This window comes from Chaetodon trifascialis, chromosome 8 (assembly GCF_039877785.1).
Source record: "Chaetodon trifascialis isolate fChaTrf1 chromosome 8, fChaTrf1.hap1, whole genome shotgun sequence".
Taxonomy (NCBI): Eukaryota; Metazoa; Chordata; class Actinopteri; order Chaetodontiformes; family Chaetodontidae; genus Chaetodon; species Chaetodon trifascialis.
The window spans coordinates 25,703,159-25,725,248 of NC_092063.1; the positions used below are offsets into that span (position 1 = coordinate 25,703,159).

Below are 22,090 nucleotides of genomic sequence, written 5' to 3' on the forward strand. Positions count from 1 at the left end.
TGCTGTCAGATGAATTTGATGGAGTAATAGAGTAAGTAAAAAAGTATAGACTAGGCAGCAAAATGAAAATACTCAACAGAAGTACACGTATGTTAGAATCTGAAGGAGTATTTCTGTTGTTGCTGAGCCCTTGCTGGACAGTAAAATCCTAAGACATCCATATAATTTTTACATATGTGCTCACGTCTCTCTAACAGCTTGAAATGTGAGGGAAACCATCATGCGGGTCAGCAAAGTGATGTAATGAAGTAAAAGTGATTAAAGTCAGAGCAGAAAAGGGTTTGTCTCATACTGAAGCAGTTGATGAAAAAAAAAAAGAGAAATGACAAAATGGTGGCAGTGCAAAAGCAACCAAAGGAGGAAAGAAATGGAGCTGATGAGAATATCTGGATGGACAAGAAAGGATTTTTGGCGGTTACAGGTTTACAGGTCCCAAAGGAAACAACTTGAGTGGGCTTGTTGACGAAGTGCCCGCTGTTTAATGGCATAGTGTTATCTCTTCCCCAGCCAGCAGAGAGCAGCATTAGTCGAGAAATAGAGAGCTAAAAGCAGAAGAAGAAATGCGGAAGTGTGCATGGTGTAAACAATCCAGTCATCTGAGCCGTGTCACGAATAAAAAAATCTCCCATTTGAAGTGTAAACGGTAATGTTTTTAAAAGTAACAGATGTTGTGTTAAGAATGGTATAGTGAGTTATATTTTAGATCTACAGGATTGAGTCGAGTATGTGTCAGTGAAGAAAAGTCTGTTCTCTTCTGGTCTGTATTGATTTTCTTCGAAACCGGTTGAACATTTGTTGTCTTTATCTCTGTCGAGCGTCCCTCGTGGTCCCTTTATTCAGCAAGCTCACGTTTAGCATCGTGTGTATGTACTTTTAACGTGAGAAGCAACATGACGCTTGTTTTCTGCTGTGTCAGTGTGCTGCTGGTCCGCCGCCATCATGCCTTATCTGGGCAGTGAGGACACTGTGAAGGAGCTGAGGAGAGCTCTGTCCAACCCCAACGTCCAGTCCGACCAGCTGCGCTACAGGAACACCATCCTCAAAGTCATCAGGTAGGCCACACGTAGGCTGTCCTCCTGACTGTCAGATGCTGTGCCACAGCATGTGGTCAGAAGTAGAATAGAAGAGCAGCTGGTGTGTCTGTGTACAAAACAACCAAAGTGACGTTGCTTCACTGCTATCTGACTTCATGTTGTAGTGTACACTACAGGAGCTTCTCCCTCTTTCTGTGTCTCAGGGCGATGTCACAGGGCGTGGATGTATCGGGCCTGTTCAGTGAGATGGTAAAAGCCTGTGCAACAGTAGACATAGTGCAGAAGAAACTGGTCTATGTCTTCCTGTGTTCCTATGCCACTTTAAACCCTGAGCTGTCCCTGCTCGTCATCAATACGCTGAGGAAAGATTGTCAGGATCCAAACCCCATGGTCCGCAGCCTGGCCCTGAGGAACATGACCAACCTCAGGTGAGGTGCTCCACACATTGAGGTCAGTGCGAGCTGTCACATCAGCCTGTGACTGCTGGAATAACTGGATTTTTGACTGTGTGTCGCAGGTTAACCAGTCTGGTGGAGTATGTGGAGCAGCCTCTGACTGCAGGACTGAGGGACAGAGCAGCTTGTGTGCGGCGGGTGGCTGTACTTGGCTGGGCCAAACTCCACAATCTTCAACCCAGTTCGGAGATTGGTAGAGTGGATGGATGGCGTTCTTCTTTCTCTTTTTCTTTCCCACTGTCATTCTTTCTGTCTCTCCCTGTACTTCTGTGGCAGTTTCAGGGTTCTGAAACTCACCTGCTTGTTAGGTGCATGGAGATTTGTCACACTGAGAGAAACTTTGTTGTGACACATGTAAACTTGTGGCCTTTATCAGGTGTCAACATTCACAAAGAATTGTTTTATGGACAGTTTTTAGGGCGACATCATTGTGAGTTGCATGCCTGGGTTTAAAAACAAACCAGAATGACTGAGAGCTTATGACGACATGGACATAAGGGATTGGTTTTGTACCTTAAACTGCTCAGATTCCAAAAGTAATTGGTGGAAAATGTTCAGTATAAGGATATAATAATAATAATAATAATAATAATAATAATAATAATAATGATAATAGTAATAATAATGATAATAATAATAATAATAATAACAATATGGAATATATAAGTAGGAAACATCACTGTTTGGTCAGAGTGCAGAGATAGGTATTAGCATCTAGTGATCAGGTCATAGCCCTTTAATAAGCTCATTTATAGTTTTATGAATTATTATTCTGATATTATTATTAGTGCTGTCAAAAATATTGCGTTATTAACGCATTAACGCAAATCAATTTTAACGTCGTTGTAGTTTTTTATAAGCTGTGGCAACTGCTAGTAACGTAAGAAAAACTACAGGATCCGGTTGTAAACCGGAAACAAAACAATAGCCACGCCCCACGTACATGTTTGGTCTTGCCTGCTAGCTGTAATAGAGTGGCCACCGGTTTGGATGGATGTCAAGCGCGAAACGCCGAAATGGATGCGAGCAAGATTCTGAATGGAAAGTTTAGTTTCAAAAAGTTGCCAGATGGGTCGACTGACAAGACCAAAGTTAAAGTGTGTATTGTCGGTGTGAACTGAATTATCACCGTAGCACATCCAGTCTGAAATACCACTTGATGGCCAAACACACGACAGATGCAAACTCTCTGCCGCCTTCTTGTCAAAACCAGGCGACAATGGATGGCTTTCGACAGAGGCGTATGGATGCTGTTATGTTCAAAGGAAACTTAAGAAAGGAAAGTTTAAGCCATGGTTTAACTGCACTATAGGCTGAGTCTTAGTTTACAATGATGTGCACTTTGTGACTTTATCTTGCATCACTCTGTTTTGATCCCTTAGAAAGGGTTGTTGAAGGGGCTTTTTTGTAACCAAGTGTTTATTTTTTGTCATCTGTTTATTGACAGTGTTAAATTGTGTGAGATTTGATTCATTCAAATGTGAATGACTGCTCAAAGTGAGAATGTGTGAAATAGTGTGAAATATAACACTACACGTTGTTGTTTTCAACTAAAAAACATTTGCACAAAGCAAGCCTATCCACTTTTCCATGTTGATAACAGTATTAAAATGATAATTCAAGGGACATTTAGAATAGATGAAAATGTGTGAGTAATTTGCGATTAACCGCAAGTTAACTACGACATTCATGAGATCGAAAATTTTAATCGATTGACAGCACTATCATTATCATTATGATATATTGTAGTATAGACTGGTGAAATCTAGAAATCTGAGCTTATGCAGAACTCTGTGACCTGACGCCTATGACCTCTAATGACATTAAGATGTTTCAGATCTTACATAGTAGTTGTACACCTTAGTTTAGAGACTCTTTCACATAGAACAGATATGCCTCCTTGTGGAACATGAGCTCAATTGTTCTGGAGCTTAATGATATTGTGCATTATTTTACTTCACACACGTGAAGTTTTATAGTTCCATTGTAACCACTCAAAAGATGGAAACATATTATCTCCAACAGAGGCATGAAATGTCTTTTTTTTTCTCAGACATCAAATACTGTTATTAAACAAAGGTGCAGAACAGTATTCTGCTTTAAAAGAGCAAGTAAAGAATAGGTGTGCCAACCACTGTGTCCAGATTCTGAGAAGAACAATGTTATCTTCACCCCACCTCTACAAGCAGTTGATGTGTACATGTCTAAACACATGTTCGTGCTCTGTTCATGCATCCACATCACGGCCACTAACCTGGGTGTGATTCTTCCAGATGCTGCAGTGGTGAATGAGCTGTATGGCCTGCTGAGGGACCCAGACCCTGTGGTGATGGTGAACTGCCTCCGAGCTCTGGAGGAGATCCTGAAGGAGGAGGGAGGAGTCGCTATTAACAAACCTATCACCCATCACCTCCTCAATAGGTTAGCTCAGAGTTGGAACATCAAAGAGCCATGGCACTAAAAGACAACTGTCAAAACAAGGAAGTGTGTTTGGCTGAGAGTTAGGGTTTTGATAAATATTTAAAGATAATATTAAGAGACTAGAGGAGTGAAATGACTTCTAAATACTGGATCTGAGTGGCCACCCATTATGTTTTTATAGAAGCAGAATGCCTTTTTCTTCCTTGTGTTTTTGCATTCATTCCACATCTAACAAGAACCTGAATCTGCAGTACTGACCTTGTCTCTGTTTGTAACCATCAGCCATTTCCAGTATGTACAGACAGTTAATCTAATCAGCAAAGCCAAATTGCTTCTCAGTAGCTTCCTGATAAATTTCTGTCTAAGCAAATTTTGCTGCACATTGAATCTCTCCATTTAAAACTGCAGGCTTTACATTTGCGGGACATTTCCTTTCCTTCAGGATATTTTCTCTTCAGCCTTCCCAAATGAACTGCTTTCTAGCATTTGATTTTAAGTCAGAATTAACATGAAACATACAATTTGATTATGCCAGTACGATAGACAGACAGTGGTGGAAACAGTACATTACATTTACTCATGTGCTGCACTTCAAGCGTAAGGCTGGGCATACATTGTTCTTATGGTCAACAAACCCCATGAAACAAAGAAACCAACAGTCTGTCAGTCCATCTCTCAGTGTCTCTGCCTGACCTCCCTGTCCTAACTGTGGCTCTCAGCTCCAAGCCCATTGGTTCCCACTGAGGATTTTAATCTTTGAAAAACAGCTCACAAATATATAGTATATATATCCCACCATCATCGTGCTAACATGCTCAGAATGACAATGCTAAAATGCTGAAGTTAAGCAGGTAAAGTGTTCGCCATGTTTACAGCTATTGTTTAGCCTGTTAGCATGCTACCCATCCATCCATCCATTTTCTATACCTAACTATCCCTTTCGGGGTTGCAGGGGGGGCTGGAGCCTATCCCAGCTGTCATCGAGCGAGAGGCGGGCTACACCCTGAACTGGTCGCCAGCCGATCGCAGGGCAACATATACAGACAGACAACCATTCACACTCACACTCACAACTGAGGACAATTTAGAGTGACCAATTAACCTAATGAGCATGTTTTTGGTCTGTGGGAGGAAGCCGGAGTGCCCAGAGAGAACCCACACATGCACGGGAAGAACATGCAAACTTCACACAGAAAAGCCCCGCCCGACCTGGGGATCAAACCAGCGACCTTCTTGCTGTGAGGCATGCACACTACCTGCTGTGCCACCGTGCCTCTGTTAGCATGCTAATCACCACTAATTAGTATGAAACACATAGCACAGCTCAGGCTGTGTCATTCCTACTAGACGAATAAAAATAATGGTGCTGGATGAAAAGTCAGAAGATCATAAGTGAACCAAATTTTAAAGAAATTCAAGTAATGCTTAACCACAAATGTGAACCTCATGGTGGCACTAGAGGAAAAGTCAGGGGATCAGTGATTAGAATTAATTCTCTATGGACCATGAGTGTGTTCACAAAATTTTGTGATAACCCATCTAATAGTTGAGATATTGCAGTCTGGACAAAAATGATGGACTGACCAGCTGACAGACATTGACATCCAAAATATAAAATATTGCCAGACTGTTAAAGCTGCTTTGCTCAAAGACACTTCAGTAGCATACACTCTGCCCATGTTGTGAGGTTGAAGTCTCTGTGTCTGTCATCCCAGGTTGAAGGAGTGTGATGTTTGGGGTCAGTGTGAGGTGTTGAAGATCCTCCAGCGCTACCAGCCTCAGTCAGAGGACGAGCTCTTTGACATCCTGTCCCTGCTGGATGCCTCCTTGGTCAGCCCTCACCCCCTAGTCGTGGCTGCCACACTTAGCCTCTTCCTCAGCCTCTGCACTGGCCTGCCTGCTGTCAGTCTGGCAGCCCTGGAGCGAGTGCGTGGCCCCCTGCTGGCTGCCTGTGGGAGTGTGTCCAGAGAGATGAGGTTCACTGCCCTCTGCCACATACAGGTCGGTGTGAATAATTGTATTGTAATATTTGACTCTTTTTGTTGTTTTATTCTTTGTTTAAGTGATATTTTATCCTGTCAGCCTTGACTAGCTTGCATAAAGCAAGATTCTATTAATATAGCAGATTTCATCTACAAGCAATAACTCAAGCAACGTATATAACTACTACTATTACTATACTAATACAGGTTTTTATTGTATTTTATACTTGTACTTTGCACAACAATAATGGAAGGTTACGGTGCTGTGATACATGCTATGAATAGGTGTTAAAAGAGAAGAAGAAGAAAGGGAAAACCAAATGCATTCAAAAAGAGTTAAAAAAAAAAAAAAAAAAAGAATAAATAATGTGTCTAGCCATATATATAGGAAGACTTTTCCAGAAACTAACTCCACATTAGCCTGAAGAGATATTGAAAGACCCAATGCAAAATTGAAAGATACCTTTGTCTGACAGATGGCATTGTTTGCATGAGAAAGCCTTATACTTTGCATATGTGTTTAAAGGCCCTGAAACAGGCTCTCGGTATTTGAATGAAAGATGAGTGGACACTAACTTTGCTCAAGTCACATGAGTAATGATTGAAGGGGGGACGTGAAGTATTGTGCTTGTGGGGATTTTCAGCATCACTGTTTACTTTCGTTTATTAGTTTCTCTGTTAGTAGATATTTCTTGTCAGATGTTTGCTTGGATACAGTTTGAGATATGAAGTTGTGTCTTTATCTTGCAGTTGCTGTTGCGCTCTGTTCCTGGACTAATGGGAGCCCACTACAAACGGTTTTTCTGTGGCTATGCTGAGCCAGCTTACATTAAGCAAAGGAAGATGCAGGTGATGCCTGTTCGACTCAGCTTTCTATTCCTTCTTTTTTTTCTTCTTTATTATGTCAATCTGCTTCCTCTCTCACTGCAGCTATGGTGCTCTTTGCTGTTTTTGTAAATAGTAGTAAATTGTCCAACTGAAACCAGACTTGAAACCAATGATGCCATAAACTTCCTTCTTTACCAGACTGTACATAACCGTGTACTCCCATTTAAAATGCAACAAAAAGCTTATCAATCATTCTTTCTTTGACACTTTTATACTTATAGTTTAGACGATGCTGATCAGCGAGTCAGCTGGTGTTATTGTTGCTGTGCAGTCAGACCACAGAATCCAGTGGAGATTCCAGCCAACAGAGGACACCACATCTTTGACTTTGTGGTGGCCTGTTATGTTAAACTTCTTTTACAACCTGCCACCTTTTCAGGGCTTTGCTTCTTCACTCAGTCCAAACAGTCCAAATGACGACGTCATACTTTTGCATCCATTTTGGCTGATTTCTTTTCATTTTTAACAAATGCAAAACAAGGCAGCGTTGCCGGGCTTAACATGAGGTTGAAGACTGTACAGATGCCGCCTTTTTTTTTTTTTTTTTACATATTTCCTGCATGCTTGCTCTCTTGTAAACTCGGTCCCACCCCTTCTTTCTAGTGTAGGTGATCATCCCATCATCTAATAAACTATTATACTGTAGATAGGACCAAAACTCACACAGAGACAATTATTTATTCATGGGTTAAAAAAATGGTACATTCTTTCAATAATGCAACATTAAGCTGAGAAGTAGTCCAGCACATAACTCCCCGGAAACCTGCAACATGCTGTTTATAAACTTCATTTTTTGTATGGATTAAGCAAACAAGATTTTAACTTGGGACAGAGCCTGTCTTGCTGTTTCCTCTGTCTCCAGTCTTTCTGCTAAGCTAGGCTAACCACCTTGTGGCTCCAGCCCAATTGCATATGGACACGAGAGTGGTATCAGTCCATCCATCGATCCATTTTCTCCCGCTTCATCCAGGGCCAGGTCACGGGGGGAGCAGTCTGAGCAGGGACGCCCGAACTTCCCTCTCCCCGGACACTTCCCCTAGCGGGGCCTTCCCCGTGGCCTCCTCCCGGTGGGACATGCCTGGAACTCCTCCCTAGGGAGGCGTCCAGGGGGCATCCGATAAAGATGCCTCAGTCACCTCAGCTGACTCCTCTCGATGTGGAGGAGCAGGGACACTACTCTGAGCTCCTCCCAGGTGACAGAGCTCTTCACCCTATCTCTAAGGGAGCGCCCTGCCACCCTGCAGAGGGAAGTCAAATCAGCCGCTTGTATTCGGGACCTCGTTCTTTCAGTCATGACCCAAAGTTCATGACCATAGGTGAAGGTGGGAATGTAGATTGACCAGTAAATCGAGAGCTGAACCAAAAGGCTCAGCTCCTTCTTCACCATGACAGACCGGTACAGCGACCGCATTACTGTAGCCGCTGCACCGATCCACCTGTCAATCTCACGCTCCATCCTTCCCTCACTCGTGAACAGGATCCCAAGATACTTAAACTCCTCCATTTGAGGCAGGAACTCTCCCCCAACCTGAAGGGAGCAAGCCACCTTTTTCCGGTTGAGAACCATGGCCTCGGATTTGGAGGTGCTGACTCTCATCCCAGCTGCTTCACACTCGGTTGCGAACTGCCCCAGTGCATGCTGAAGGTCCTAGCTTGAGGGAGCTAACAAGACAACATCATCCGCGAAAAGCAGAGACGAAATCTGCCGGCTCCCGAACCGAACCCCCTCTGGCCCCTGGCTGCGCCTAGAAATTCTGTCCATAAAAATGATGAACAGTACCAGTGACAAAGGGGAGCCCTGCCGGAGTCCAACATGCACTGGGAACAGGTCCGACTTACTGCCGGCAATACGGACCAAGCTCCTGCTCCGGTTGTACAGGGACTGTACAGCCCTCAACAGAGGGCCTCCAACCCCATACTCCCGGAGCACCTCCCACAGAATGACGCGAGGGACGCAGTGGAATGCCTTCTCCAAGTCCACAAAGCACATGTGGACTGGTTGGGCAAACTCCCATGAACCCTCAAGCACTCTGTGGAGGGTATAGAGCTGGTCCAGTGTTCTACAGCCAGGACAAAAACCGCATTGTTCCTCCTGAATCCGAGGTTCGACTATTGGCTGTATCCTCCTCTCCAGTACCCTGGAATAGACTTTCCCAGGAAGGCTGAGGAGTGTGATCCCCCGATAGTTGGAACACACCCTCCGTTCCCCCTTTTTAAAAAGAGGGACCACCACCCCAGTCTGCCAGTCCAGAGGCCCCGTCCCCGACTGCCACGCGATGTTGCAGAGGCGTGTCAACCAAGACAGTCCTACAACATCCAGAGACTTGATGTACTCAGGGCGGATCTCATCCACCCCCGGTGCTTTACCACTGAGAAGCTTGCAAACTACCTCAGTGACTTCAGTCCCGGTGATGGGTGAATCGACCTCCAAGTCCCCAGTCTCTGCTTCCTCTACAGAAGACATGACAGTGGGATTGAGGAGATCCTCGAAGTATTCCTTCCACCGCCCGACAATATCCCCAGTCGAGGTCAACAGCTCCCCATCTCCACTATAAACAGTGTTGACAGAAAGCTGCTTCCCCTTCCTGAGGAGCCGAACGGTTTGCCAAAATTTCCTCGAGGCCGACCGGTAGTCCTCCTCCATGGCCTCCCCGAACTCCTCCCAGACCCAAGTTTTTGCTTCTACAACCACCCGAGCTGCTGCACGCTTGGCCTGCCAGTACCCGTCAGCTGCCTCAGGAGTCCCATGAGCCAACCAGGCCCGATAGGACTCCTTCTTCAGCTTGTCGGCATCCCTTACTTCCGGTGTCCACCACCGGGTTCGGGGGTTGCCGCCACGACAGGCACCGCCAACTTTACGGCCACAGCTACGGACGGAACAATGGAAGTGGAGAACATTTTCCATTCGGACTCGATGTCTCCAACCTCCCTCGGAATCTGGTTGAAGCTCTCCCGGAGGTGGGAGTTGAAAACCTCCCTGACAGCGAGTTCTGCCAGACATTCCCAACAGACCCTCATGGTACGTTTGGGTCTGCCAAGTCTGTCCCGCTTCCTCCCCTGCCAGCGAATCCAACTCACCACCAGGTGATGATCAGTTGACAGCTCAGCCCCTCTCGTTACCCGAGTGTCCAAGACATACCGCCGAAGGTGAGATGATACGACTACAAAGTCGATCATTGACCTTCGGCCTAGGGTGTCCTACTGCCACGTGCACTGATGGACATGCTTATGCTTGAACATGGTGTTCGTGACTAGCAGTGTGACTAGCACAGAAATCCAATAACAGGACACCACTCGAGTTCAGATCGGGGAGGCCATTCCTCCCAATCACACCCCTCCAGGTATCACTGTCGCTACCCACGTGAGCATTGAAGTCCCCCAGCAGAACAATGGAGTCCGCGGTTGGAGCACTTTCCGGTACCCCTCCCAGGGACTCCAGAAGGCCGGGTACTGCCCATAGGCCGAAACAACAGTGAGAGACCTATCCCCGTCCCAAAGGTGCAGGGAAATGACCCTCTCACTCAGCGGGGAGAACTCCAATACATGGCGGCTGAGCTGGGGGGCTATAAGCAAGCCCACACCAGCTCGCCGCCTCTCACCGCGGGCAACTCCAGAGTAGAAGAGAGTCCAACCTCTCTCAAGGAGTTGGGCTCCAGAGCCCAGACTGTGCGTGGAGGTGAGCCCGACTATCTCTAGCCGGTACCGCTCAACCTCCCACACTAGCTCAGGCTCTTTCCCCCCCAGCGAGGTGACATTCCATGTCCCCATAGCCAGAGTCGTTGTCCAGGGTTTGGGTCGTCGGGGCCCCTGCCCATGACTGCCACCCATATCACATAGCACCGGCCCCTTCTGATCCTTCCCGCGGGTGGTGGGCCTACGGGAAGACGGGCCCACGTCGCTCCTTCAGACTGTGCCCGGCCGGGTCCCGTGGGCAAAGACCCGGCCACCAGGCACTTGCCTGCGAGCCCCAGGCCTGGCTCCAGGGTGGGGCCCCGGTGAGGCCAATCTGGGCGACGAAGCTTCCTCAATTTTTTTTCTTTCATAAGGGGCTTTTGAACCGCTCTTAGTCTGACCCATCACCCACAACCTGTTTGCCTTGGGAGACCTTACCAGGGGCATTAAGCCCCGGACAACACAGCCTCTAGGATCATTCGGGTGCTCAAACTCCTCCACCACGATAAGGTGTCGGTTCAAGGAGGAGTGGTATCAGTCTTCTCATCTAACTCTCAATAAAAAAGTGATTTCTCAAAAATGGTGAACTATAATTTATTTGAGCCATTATTTTCAGCACATTTGGGAGCATAACTTGCCTTTAGAGTAATCAGAAAGAAAGGCAGACTTATATGGCTCTCAGTGTGCAAACAAAATAAGGATAACAGCTGATTCATTGCATACTGTGATGCAGGTTCAATAACTTAAAGGGTTCAGAAAGTGTACAACAGACGAGCGTTTGGAGCTTGACCCATTTTAGAGATTAAAAGTCAGGATATCTTGCCGTCTGCTGTTTCAAGTTTTTTTTTTTTTTTTTTTAACTACCCAGTATTAGCAGTAGCAGTCGAGTACATTGATAAAAGTCAAGCTTGTACTGTTGTGTTTGCAGGTGTTGGTGGAGCTGGTGAACGATGAGAATGTGTCAATGTTACTGGATGAGCTGAAAGGATACTGCACTGATGTCAACACTGACACTTCCCAGGCAGCAATCTCAGCTATAGGTAAAGAGACACACATACAAACTCCTACTATTATGTGGCAGTATAATGCATGACCATGCACACACACTGTTTTTATTACAAGAAAAACCAAACCACACCAGGCACTTTATTATGTCCTCTATTCTTCTAGCTCACAGTAGCATATCTTTGTACTCATAAACTTCTGTGGTATGTTCTGAAACTTTGCTTTTTTTTTTCCGTTTCCTTGTCTTCAAACTTATTTCTCAAATGTTAATATCTACAAATATTTGGCAGATTACGAGTCAGACTACATGTTTCTATGGCAATGTTACCTGCTGTGTTCACGCCAACTAGTGCTTGTCCTTTCATCTCCTTCATTCATTTCCAACTCCACTTCCCTGTATTGCAACATAAACATTATACTCATCACCCTCACTGAACAGTTAATAGAGGATGATAATGAAAACATTCAGTTTTGACACAAAGCCTGCTATTTTGAATGATCTAGTCATTGTTTTTTAGGATTTTAAAATAGGGCTTTAAAGGTAGGATGTGGTGTTGGTGTTAGATTCTCTATGGTTATGCTCATACTCTCATCCATATCCTGTGTTATCCTGTGCGGGCTGGGTGCAGGTCGGATTGGACGGAGCTACAGTGACTGCTGTCTAGAGATCCTTACTGGACTACTTGCACTCAAACAGGAGCACATCACCTCTGGTAAGACCTGTTACTCCACACATCCACATACAGTTTACTGTTGTCTGTCATTTTGAAGCTGCATGTTTTTTTCCAATGAGACCAAAGAGCCAGTTCATTCTCTCACAGCTACCTGCACCCGCTTTTCCATGTAGTCTACCTCCACAACAGTTCTCACTCTTTGCTGTTTTTCTCTCTCTCCCCCACCCCCACTCCGCAGCAGTGGTGCAGACAATGCGTGACCTGGTGTGGGTATGTCCTCAGTGTAGTGACACTGTGTGTTTGGCTCTTGAGGGCTGCGAGGAGACACTGCAGGATAGCCAGGTCAGACACTGCTGCCACAACCACACACTGCCTGGATGTCAATATGTCACTACCAAAACCTTCACATACTTTAAGTTAAATGATTAATTCCACAATGTAATGTAGTACAATAGAAGGATTGCAGAAAGTTCAGCAGTGTACTAAAGTACAGTACATGAGTAAATGTAGTTAGTTGCTTCTCACCACTGCTCCTTTGGTCCCTGGGCCTGTGCTTCATTTCAGTGAATTGGATGGATGTATACAGTGTATACAGTGGATGAATTGTAGTATTTAAGTCGTGTATACGGTTCTCAGTAAACAGTATCTGATTATTTGTTTAATAATTTTCATGTCCACAACCAAGACCTGTCAACCCTCCCATTTTTGACAGGATTGTCATGTTTTTTTTTTTACCTTTGTAAAGGGTAGCCTGCTCGGATGAGAGGCGAAACGTCTTCCAGGACAAACTGACAAAGTCCAGTTGCGATCAGTTGAATGCCCTGAAGCTTACCATGACCTGGATGAATGAGAATATTCACAGGCATCTTTTTTTACCCTTCTTTCCTGCTGTCCTTCTATTTAGATATTTTCCCATAAAAAGAGAAGTCACTTTTTTTCAAATCTTTCACTCTCAGTCTGCGGTAGTGGAAGAAGCATTCCGATCCTTATGTAAAAGTAGCAATACCTCAATATCAAAATAGTCACATATAGTCAAGTCCTGCATTAAAATGTTTCTTCAGTGAAAGTGTCCTGATCAGCCTGAGTAACACCTCAGTGGGTGTTGAGGGCCTTTAAATTGAGTCTGAATCTTTTGCTCATCCCCCTCATCCTCCATTAGGGCAGGCAGGCCTTGCTGTGGTTGCTCGGTGTGTATGGGGAGCGGATCTCCAGTGCCCCCTACACATTGGAGGTGTTCATTGACGGAGTGAGGAGCGAGGCCTCTCTGGGAGTCAAGATGGAGCTTCTGACAACCACAATGAGGCTGTTTTTGTGCAGGCCTGCTGAGACACAAGACATGCTTGGAAGACTTTTGCACTACTGCATAGGTGTGTGTGTGTGTGTGTGTGTGTGTGTGTGTGTGTGTGTGTGTGTGTGTGTGCGCGCGTGTGTATGACCAGGTATTTATCACATTGTAGGGACAAAAATCTGTTTACACAGTCACATTGTGGGGACTCACCTGCCTTATGGGGACAAAATGCAGGTACCCTTAATGTAAATCATTAAATTTCAGGGTGCAGACTGAGGATAGGGTTACAGGTTAGGTAAGGTTAGGTTAGGTACAGGGTTAGGAATAGGCAAATAGTGGTTATGGTTAGGGTTAGGGTAAGTCTATGTAATGTCCCCACAAGTGATAAAAACACTGCATGTGTGTGTGCGCGCGTGTGTATGTGCGTGTGTGTGTGTCGGGGGTGTGTGGTTGGGGGTGTTAAACAGAGAGGAAAAGACTAAGAGATGACAATATCAACACTCTTTTGTTTTCTCAGAGGAGGATACAGACATGTGCATACGTGACCAGGCACTTTTCTACTACCGCTTGTTACATTGTGGGATAGAAGAGACTCGAAAGGTCCTCCACGGTCGGAGGTCAGACCCTTCCCTGGGTGTTCTGATTGGCCGCCCCGCTGAGCCTATCAGCCAATGGGCATGCAGCTTTAACACTCTGGAGCCTCTGAGGCAGAGAACCACAGAGACAGAGTCAGCCAGCAGAGGAAGTCCTGAACATGTGACCTTTGACCCCAAGCCAAACACTGACCTCTCAGACACACTGAACTGTAGCCCAGTTGAGAAGGTTCATTCAGGTGAGTGAAGACATTGAATATTTCTGTTATGTAACTTATACAGTGGCAAGTCCTTTAGTGGAGGCATTGTACGATTTATAAGATTTTTAAGATTTGTAAGATTTTTTGCAACATTCTCATTAAATTTTGTTGATAATATAACCATGAGACTTTCTCAGCCATACACATACTCACCCAGTCAAGGACTCTATCAACAGACACTCTCTCATCTGTGTCACAGGTGAGTGCACACCTTTATACACACACACTCCGTGCACACACCTACTCCCACGTGAACCACCGCCTTTGCAACACTCACACACACACACACACACACACACACACACACACACACACACACACACACACACAGGAGGAGGACGTTAAAATTAATCCTGAATGTTCGAGGAAGTCAGTGCAGAGCAGCTACAACTGGACTTATGCTTTTGCTGTAGCTACCACTGTGGCTGTAGCTATGCTTATTGCTCTGGCTATTGTTGTAGCTATTGCTGTTGCTAGGGCGATGGCTGCAGCTATTGCCATGGATAGACCAATGCTTGGCTGACCAAAACAAAAGAAAGTTCAAGAACCTCTGTGATCAAATTGTGTCAATGTATAGATTTGGCAAAGGATATAAAACCATTAGGAAACATTTGACTGTTCCCTGGAGCACTGTCTGAAGGTAGCAAAATCAGCTTACCTGCACCTTTAAAGCTCACTAATTAACACATTATATCTCATGTGTATACATTTTTTAGAACTCCTTTTTTATTGAACACATATAATACAAAGAACATACAACATGGAGATGCATATACAGGTGACCATCTTTCAATAAACCTGTGTGTTCAGCTGTAATCTTGCTGTGATTTTCTCCATGCTAAACACCTGTTTTACCCCGTCTCTTCATTGCGATATGGTAAGGGGCTGCGGCTTCAATCAGGAAACTGTTAGCGTTTTCTTTGTTACTAAGAGCAGAGTTCTCAATAAAGAAATCAAATACCTGTCTGTCATATTATCAGGGAGTATCCCCAGTAAATAGAGTTCAGGGTCTAAAGCAAAGTTAATACCCAAAATCTTTTTAATCTCTTTTTCAACATTCTTCCAGAACTCCGGGAGTTTTTGGCAGTCCCAGAATTTAAGTCCCCCACTGATCCGCTGCCCCTCCAACATAGATCAGATGTTTTACTATATTTTGAGGTGATAGATGGAGTGTTAAAAAACGCATTTTCACGTTCCATTGCAATTCCTGCCATGTAGTTAATTTATGCCCTGCTTTAAATGTTTCCTCCCATTGTTCATCCGTTATTCTAATTTTTGTTTCCAATGCCCATCTTTCTTTGACATCCATACTGTTTCCATTAGATTCATGTTGTATTGCTTTAAAAATTTTTGATATAACTCCCTTTTTTGTCTCTTCCCCTGTAAATGACATCGAAGTTCCTATAATTTGGATGGCGTGTTACAAATATTTTCCCATTCTGTATGTTTCTGAAGGTAATGTCTTAGTTGTAGGAATTTGTTAAAGTCTTGGGCTGGCAGATTAAATTCCCAACTGAACAACTGAGTCCTTTGAAAAACTGAGTTGTTCAAAGAACTTCATGTTTTGTCCATCAAACACTTGTACAATGAATATTAATCCCCTGTTTGTCCAATTGTTATAACCTACGTCCATCATGGAAGGTAAAAAGCCTGGATTTCTTGCTATATTAGAGGCCCTACAAATGGAGCTTGACAGTTTCAATTCTTTGCTAACTAATGCCCTTATTTTGACATTGTTACTCTGATCCAGTTATTACCAGTCTTGAGCTTCTTCCATGTCTTTTGAGTCAAGAATGGAAGTGATTCCAAAGGTGTATGTTGACATGATCTTTGCTCCATTCCCACCCGCACGGCATCTGTCTAGTGATCCACATAATTATGGCCTTAATTTGCGTTGCCCAATAGTAATTTTTTTTAATTTAGGTACATTCAATCCCCTATTTCTTTCAGGCAATGAAGTGTCGTAAATGTAATTATATATTTCCTATTTTGCCATATGAATTTTGATATAGTTTTGTCTAATATTTTGAAAGTGTTTTACACAGTGTCCCAACTTTTTTTGAACAGGGGTTGTAACTTAAGCAACACAGGTAAAACAAAACACTCCTTAAACCACTCCTGAGATAAAATACAGAGACATTTTATTTTTAGAGGGGGACAAATCTGTAGAAGCTTTCTCTTTTAATCATATTTGTGGATGTCGTATGTTTTCTTATTTTTTTGTTGGCTTCTATGTCTATCTCATTCAACTTTCAAAGATTTTATGCCTTGTCAAGGTTGGTAGATTGTGCCTTAGTGGGAACGGGCATCTTAGTCTTAGTCAATTTGTAAATCTATGTGTTGAACTATTTATGAAAGTTCAATAAATGCATTAGTTTCAAAAATAATCTATAACAGTAATGTGTGCAATAAGTGCAATTGTCTGAGTACGCTCTGACGCTACTGTAGCTTACTCATCTCTACTGTGATACTACTGAGAGGATCAAAAATATCTGCATGTCACTTTAAATGAGTCTCCTTGGATCAAACTTACGTAAAAAAAAACAAACATTTTTTTTATGCAAGGTTAAGGACCATTTCTGGGAATGCAGTGCCATTTTTATTCACAAATCTTTTTGTCTGGCACCCATCCTATCCCCCCCCACCTCAACCTTATCTTCCCTCTCTGTTCGCCTCCTTCGCTCTGTCCACCATTCGGTTTCCTGTTGCTGCATCCTTATTCTCTCTTCTTCCCTCTCTCCCAGACATTGCCAGTCCGTGTACAGATTCCTCTGCTGATGTCCCAGCTTCCAGCGTCATGGTCCCCCTCAGTTTGTCCCTCCTCCCGGCTCTCAGCCCAGAGGAGTTTGAGCGGCTGTGGCTGCAGCAACAGGTTGAGCACGGTAATCAGAATCAGAATCAAATATACTTTATTTATCCTGGGGGAAATTGTTTTTGTTACAGTGCTCCTTAAAAGAATAGAAGAAATAGAAGGGATCAAGAAGAGATATGGAAGAGAAAAACATGTAATTGCAATTAAAAGAGAGAATATATATATATATATATATATATATATATAACCCAGTTAACCCTATTTTATTCAGGGAAGGGCCTTGAGTTCTCTATATGACTGAACTTAAGTGTATTTATAACAAATTATAAGGTAGTGTTAATTGTTTTTATCCTGTGCTAATACACCCCTTCAATGTCATGGGTCTCCTTTAACAAATGATAATAAACACCAGGCTGAAACTCATTTTAAACGTAAGAAATGTATTGTTTACTTTCCAAAACAATAAAATAAATAAATCAAATTGAAATAATATGGTTCTCTCTTAAATATTCAGATGTCACAGTTACATCTAAATCAAAACACACAATAACCAATATTCAATTGACTTTCAAAACAAAACCCAAATTATTACCCAGTGGGCCCACACTCAACACACACACACACCTAAGCCAGCATAAATAACATAAACTGCAGAAAAGTCCTTGTTGCAGGCCTGATGCGAGGCTGGGGAGCGGTGTGGCCCAAAACTCATGGCCGGTTCACTCAAATGAGCAGAAAATAAAACAGTGGTACCTCAAGAGTTAGAGTCCAGTCTGCAGGGTTACCAGTCTCCAGCCCTCTGGAGCGGGACAGGACGGCAGGCAGGTGTCCAAGCAGTCACAGTCTCTGCGCTTTAACCAGTCTGAGTTTTGGTGAAGAACAAGATAATTAACAGGATATCTCACCAGCGAGGTCTAGTGCTCTCTGAGCCATAAACTATTACAGCAAGATTAACTCACAGAAGTCTCTGATGAATCTTCAGGGTTTCCACGTCAGAAACGATGAACAAAAGCCTCCGGCGTTAGCAGCTACGAGTCCATTCACTTGGCTAATGAATGCAAAATGTGCAACATGAATGTCTGGACACAGACTAACGAGTTGTAAGTCTAAGACATCAGCTACACATGTGTCTGCACACTTGACATGGACTTTTTCTCCGTCGCGACTTTGTCAGTCAAGTGGTAGAAACTTAGCTCAGGTTCTCACTTCCTGTTTCTGCACACTTGTCAGTCACCCACCTCAACCCATGAATGATTAGCATTGCTCTTATTCACACATACCACTTGCTTTTACAATCATGAACTCTTCAAAACAAAACTCAATATTTATACCAATGCCTCTGCATTTTTTTTAACTTATTTATCAGATTTTATCTTTTTAACACAAACATGAAATAGCTTTATTAACCATATTTAAAAGGATCTTTGCACTATTTTTAACCTTTTAACTGAATGCACTGTTATAATGCCACCTTCCGTCCTTCCAGATGTCTTTTTAAACAAGTCACATATTTTATCTTAATATAAACTTAAACACAATGTATGATAATTTTCTAACCAGGTTACATATATATATATTAAAAAAAATATGTATGCAGATAACTAAACAAATATATATACTGAAAATAAGGGCCATTCAGAGGGAGGAGTTGTACAGGTTGATGGCCACAGGCAGGAATGATTTCCTGTAGCGTTCAGTGGTGCATTTTGGTGGGATGGATCTCTCACTGTGCCCGTTTAGTTGCAGATGGTTCTGCTCACACCATGTGACAAAGTTGTCCACAGCAGCCCTGTCCTCATCCTCATCACCCTAACTGATACATCCAACTATCGCAGAGTCATCAGAAAACTTCTGAAGATGGCAGGTCTCTGTGCAGTAGTTGAAGTCCATGGTGTAGAGGGTGAAGAGGAAGGGAGAGAGAACGGTCCCCTGTGGGGCCCCAGTGTTGCTGACCACTCTATCTGACACACAGTGTTGCAGGCACACATACTGTGGTCTGCCAGTCAGGTAGTCCACAATCCAGGACACTACAGGGGCGTCCACCTGCATTGCTGTCAGCTTGTCACCCAGTAGAGCTGGACGAATGGTGTTAAATGCACTGGAAAAGTCAAAAAACATAACCCTCACAGTGCTCGCCGGCTTGTCCAGGTGGGCGTAGACATGGTTAAGCAGGTAGATGATGGCGTCCTCAACTCCAAGTTGGGGCTGATAGGCAAACTGAAGGGGTCTAACAGTGGCTTGACCATGGGCCGGAGCTGCTCCAGGACGAGTCTCTCCAGGGTCTTCATGATGTGGGAGGTCAGTGCCACAGGTCTGCAGTCCTTGGAGGACCTGGGCCATGATGTCTTTGGCACAGGAACAAGGCACAATATCTTCTACAGCATGGGGACCCTCTGGAGACTTAGGCTCATGTTGTAGACATGGTGAAGAACTCCACACAGCTGGGGGGCACAGGCTTTGAGCACCCTGGGGCTGACACCATCAGTGCCTGGAGCCTTGTTTGGGTGGAGTCTTATCAGCTGTCTTCTCACCTGGTCAGCAGTGAAGCACACTGTGGAGGTGACAGGCGGGGTAGGGGTGTAGTCCTCAGGTTGGAGAGTACAGTCAGTCTGGCAGCCGGAGGAGGAGGTGTGAAGAGGGCTCACACAGGAGGATGGTGGGGTGTAAGAAGTAGTGGTCATCCAGGACAGGCAGCAGAGGAGTCAGAGGAGAGATGAGCCAGGCCTGAAGTGTCAAATCCATGAAAGAACAGATTCAGTTCATTGGCCCTGTCAACAGTGCCTTCAGCTCCTCTGCTGTTGGTCGTTCTGAAGCCAGTGATGGTCCTCATAACACTCCAGACCTCTCTCAAGTTGTTCTGCTGGAGTTTCCACTCCAGCTTCCTCCTGTTTTTCTCCTGTCTTGGAATTTCCCCTTGCGGGACAAGTAAAGGTATATTGAATTGTATTGTTCTCACTTCCTCCCTGTTACCAGCTCTGAAAGCCCTTTTCTTCTCATTGAGGATGACTTTGATGTCCTTTGTCACCCATGGCTTGTTATTTGGATAACAATGGATAGTCCTGGCTGGGACAGTGGGGTCCACACAGACAGCGATATAGTCCGTGATGAACTCTGTGAGCCTGTCAATGTCCTCCCCATGCGGCTCACAGAGTGCCTGCCAGTCTGTCACCTTAAGACAGCCCTACAGTGTCTCATATGTCTCCTCTGACCATCTCTTCACTGGCCTTGTGGTTGTAGGCTGACTCTTCAATTCAATTCAATTCAATTCAATTCAATTCAATTCAATTCAATTCAATTCAATTCAATTCAATTCAATTCAGTATACCTTTATTTGTCCCGCAAGGGGAAATTCCGATTTACAGCAGCACCAGTAAAAGATAGCATTTGGTAAAAAACAGCAAGTATATACAAAAGAGTGTAAAAAAATAAGCATTATCTTAAATTATAAATTTATTATAAAATTATAAAATCCTGTTATGTACAGGATGAATTGTACAGATTATTGTACAGATAAATGCACAGATTATTGCACCAGTTATTGCCCAGATTATTGCACAGGTAATTTACAGATGATTTACAGATAAATTATCCAAAAATTACTTTCAGCAGTTCTTGTTGTGTAGTCTGACAGCTGCAGGAAGGAATGTATCTATGTACACTTACAGAAGCACTGAACTGAACATTACGTGCCACTTAATACTTCTACTTCATGTCATCTGTCTGACAACAGTTTCTCAGACTTTGCTCCTTGTTTTGTTGTGGCTAGGTGCTGAGAAAATGGAAGAGGAGGATTATGTACGCTTGGAAGAATGGGTCCAGAACACTGCAATACCCCACTGTTCACCACAAAGTCTTCAGGCTGCGATGCAGCTGGTCCATATCCAGACGCTGGCCTTCACGCCACCACACACACTCCCCTGGAGGGTGTACCTATACACACATACCCAGTATGCACACCATGGCCACATTTCCCAGAGCACACTCATACTGGGCGAACTGCTGTACACTGGAAATCAGAGAACAGTAAGTAAGAAAGGCACATGTGATGGACAGGTGGTGGAAGGCAGGGAGAAGGAGCAAGTCAAAGAGGGAGAGGAAGACACATCTGACGGGATGTGCAAGAGAGAGTCTGTGAGAAAAGAGGGGGAAGAGGAGGAGGGTGTAAAGGTGACTCTTAAGCAGCAACCAAGAGATGACAAAGCTCTGAAGGGAGTTCTCTGCATTCTTACCACTTTACTGCACACACTGTCTGCAGAGAGAAATTAAATGTGCATTACAAACACACATCATTGAACTTATTGCATATCCTTACAAAGGTTCTTACGGTGACTTGTTTGGCTCAAATAGGTCAAGAACAGGTCACCACACATAGACCCACCATACACAGACAGGTGGCACCATGCACATTTTAAGTTGTATCAGCTGAAATAACTGATGTGAGAGTGGAGTCTTTACAAGAGTAAAATATGATTTAACAAGACCACAATCAGTAAAGAAAGAAACTTCTGCTGAGGGCTACAAATCACCACAATTTGATGTTTTTTTCACAGTCAACTAAAACAAGTAGATTAAAGAATTGTTCCACTTAGGTAGGATTTGACCTGATGGGGGCACTATACTGGACTATACTCTACACCAAAATCAAGTCTTTTCCCCCTTTAGGACTGAAAGAAAATAATATTTAGAGACAAACACATGGCCTGCTGGAAATCAGCACCGGACTTACTCACAAGATGCAGAGCTAGAGAGGGGCCCTGATACTCAAAGACATTGCAAATAATGTTTGGCTTTTTGTCTGTGCACCAAGGAGCCAATTTCAGGGACTCCCAGATGCCCAACCTGACCCTTGAATGGAGATTATATTCCACAGATTTTTGTGTACATCGGAGGTTATCATAATAATAGCTGGATGAAGGTAGATGCAGACACAAACACATGCACTGATTTAACAAATAAAACGTCTGAATTCCTTTTAGTTTTATGTCTGTCTGTGGATCTCTTGCTGT

General features: G+C 44.0%; 1 protein-coding gene across 1 annotated transcript; it reads left to right on the forward strand.

The window, feature by feature from the left end:
* Positions 1–550: 550 nt before the first annotated feature.
* ap4b1 (adaptor related protein complex 4 subunit beta 1) lies at positions 551–22,064 on the forward strand. The gene is made up of 14 exons (XM_070969406.1): positions 551–643; positions 917–1,052; positions 1,238–1,462; positions 1,552–1,682; positions 3,763–3,910; positions 5,626–5,911; positions 6,643–6,741; positions 11,381–11,492; positions 12,087–12,170; positions 12,370–12,473; positions 13,291–13,498; positions 13,937–14,251; positions 17,017–17,154; positions 20,851–22,064. The coding sequence occupies exons 2-14, from the start codon at positions 940–942 to the stop codon at positions 21,348–21,350; spliced, it is 2,463 nt and encodes an 820-aa protein (XP_070825507.1). The 5' UTR covers positions 551–643; positions 917–939; the 3' UTR covers positions 21,351–22,064.
* The last annotated feature ends 26 nt before the right edge of the window (positions 22,065–22,090 follow it).

Excerpts from the sequence above, each read along its gene's own strand:
- ap4b1 (XM_070969406.1), top strand. The coding sequence starts at position 940 with ATGCCTTATCTGGGCAGTGAGGACACTGTGAAGGAGCTGAGGAGAGCT. Across the intron at positions 1,683-3,762 it reads TCAACCCAGTTCGGAGATTG|ATGCTGCAGTGGTGAATGAG; the intron begins GTAGAGTGGATG and ends TGATTCTTCCAG. Across the intron at positions 3,911-5,625 it reads ACCCATCACCTCCTCAATAG|GTTGAAGGAGTGTGATGTTT; the intron begins GTTAGCTCAGAG and ends CTGTCATCCCAG.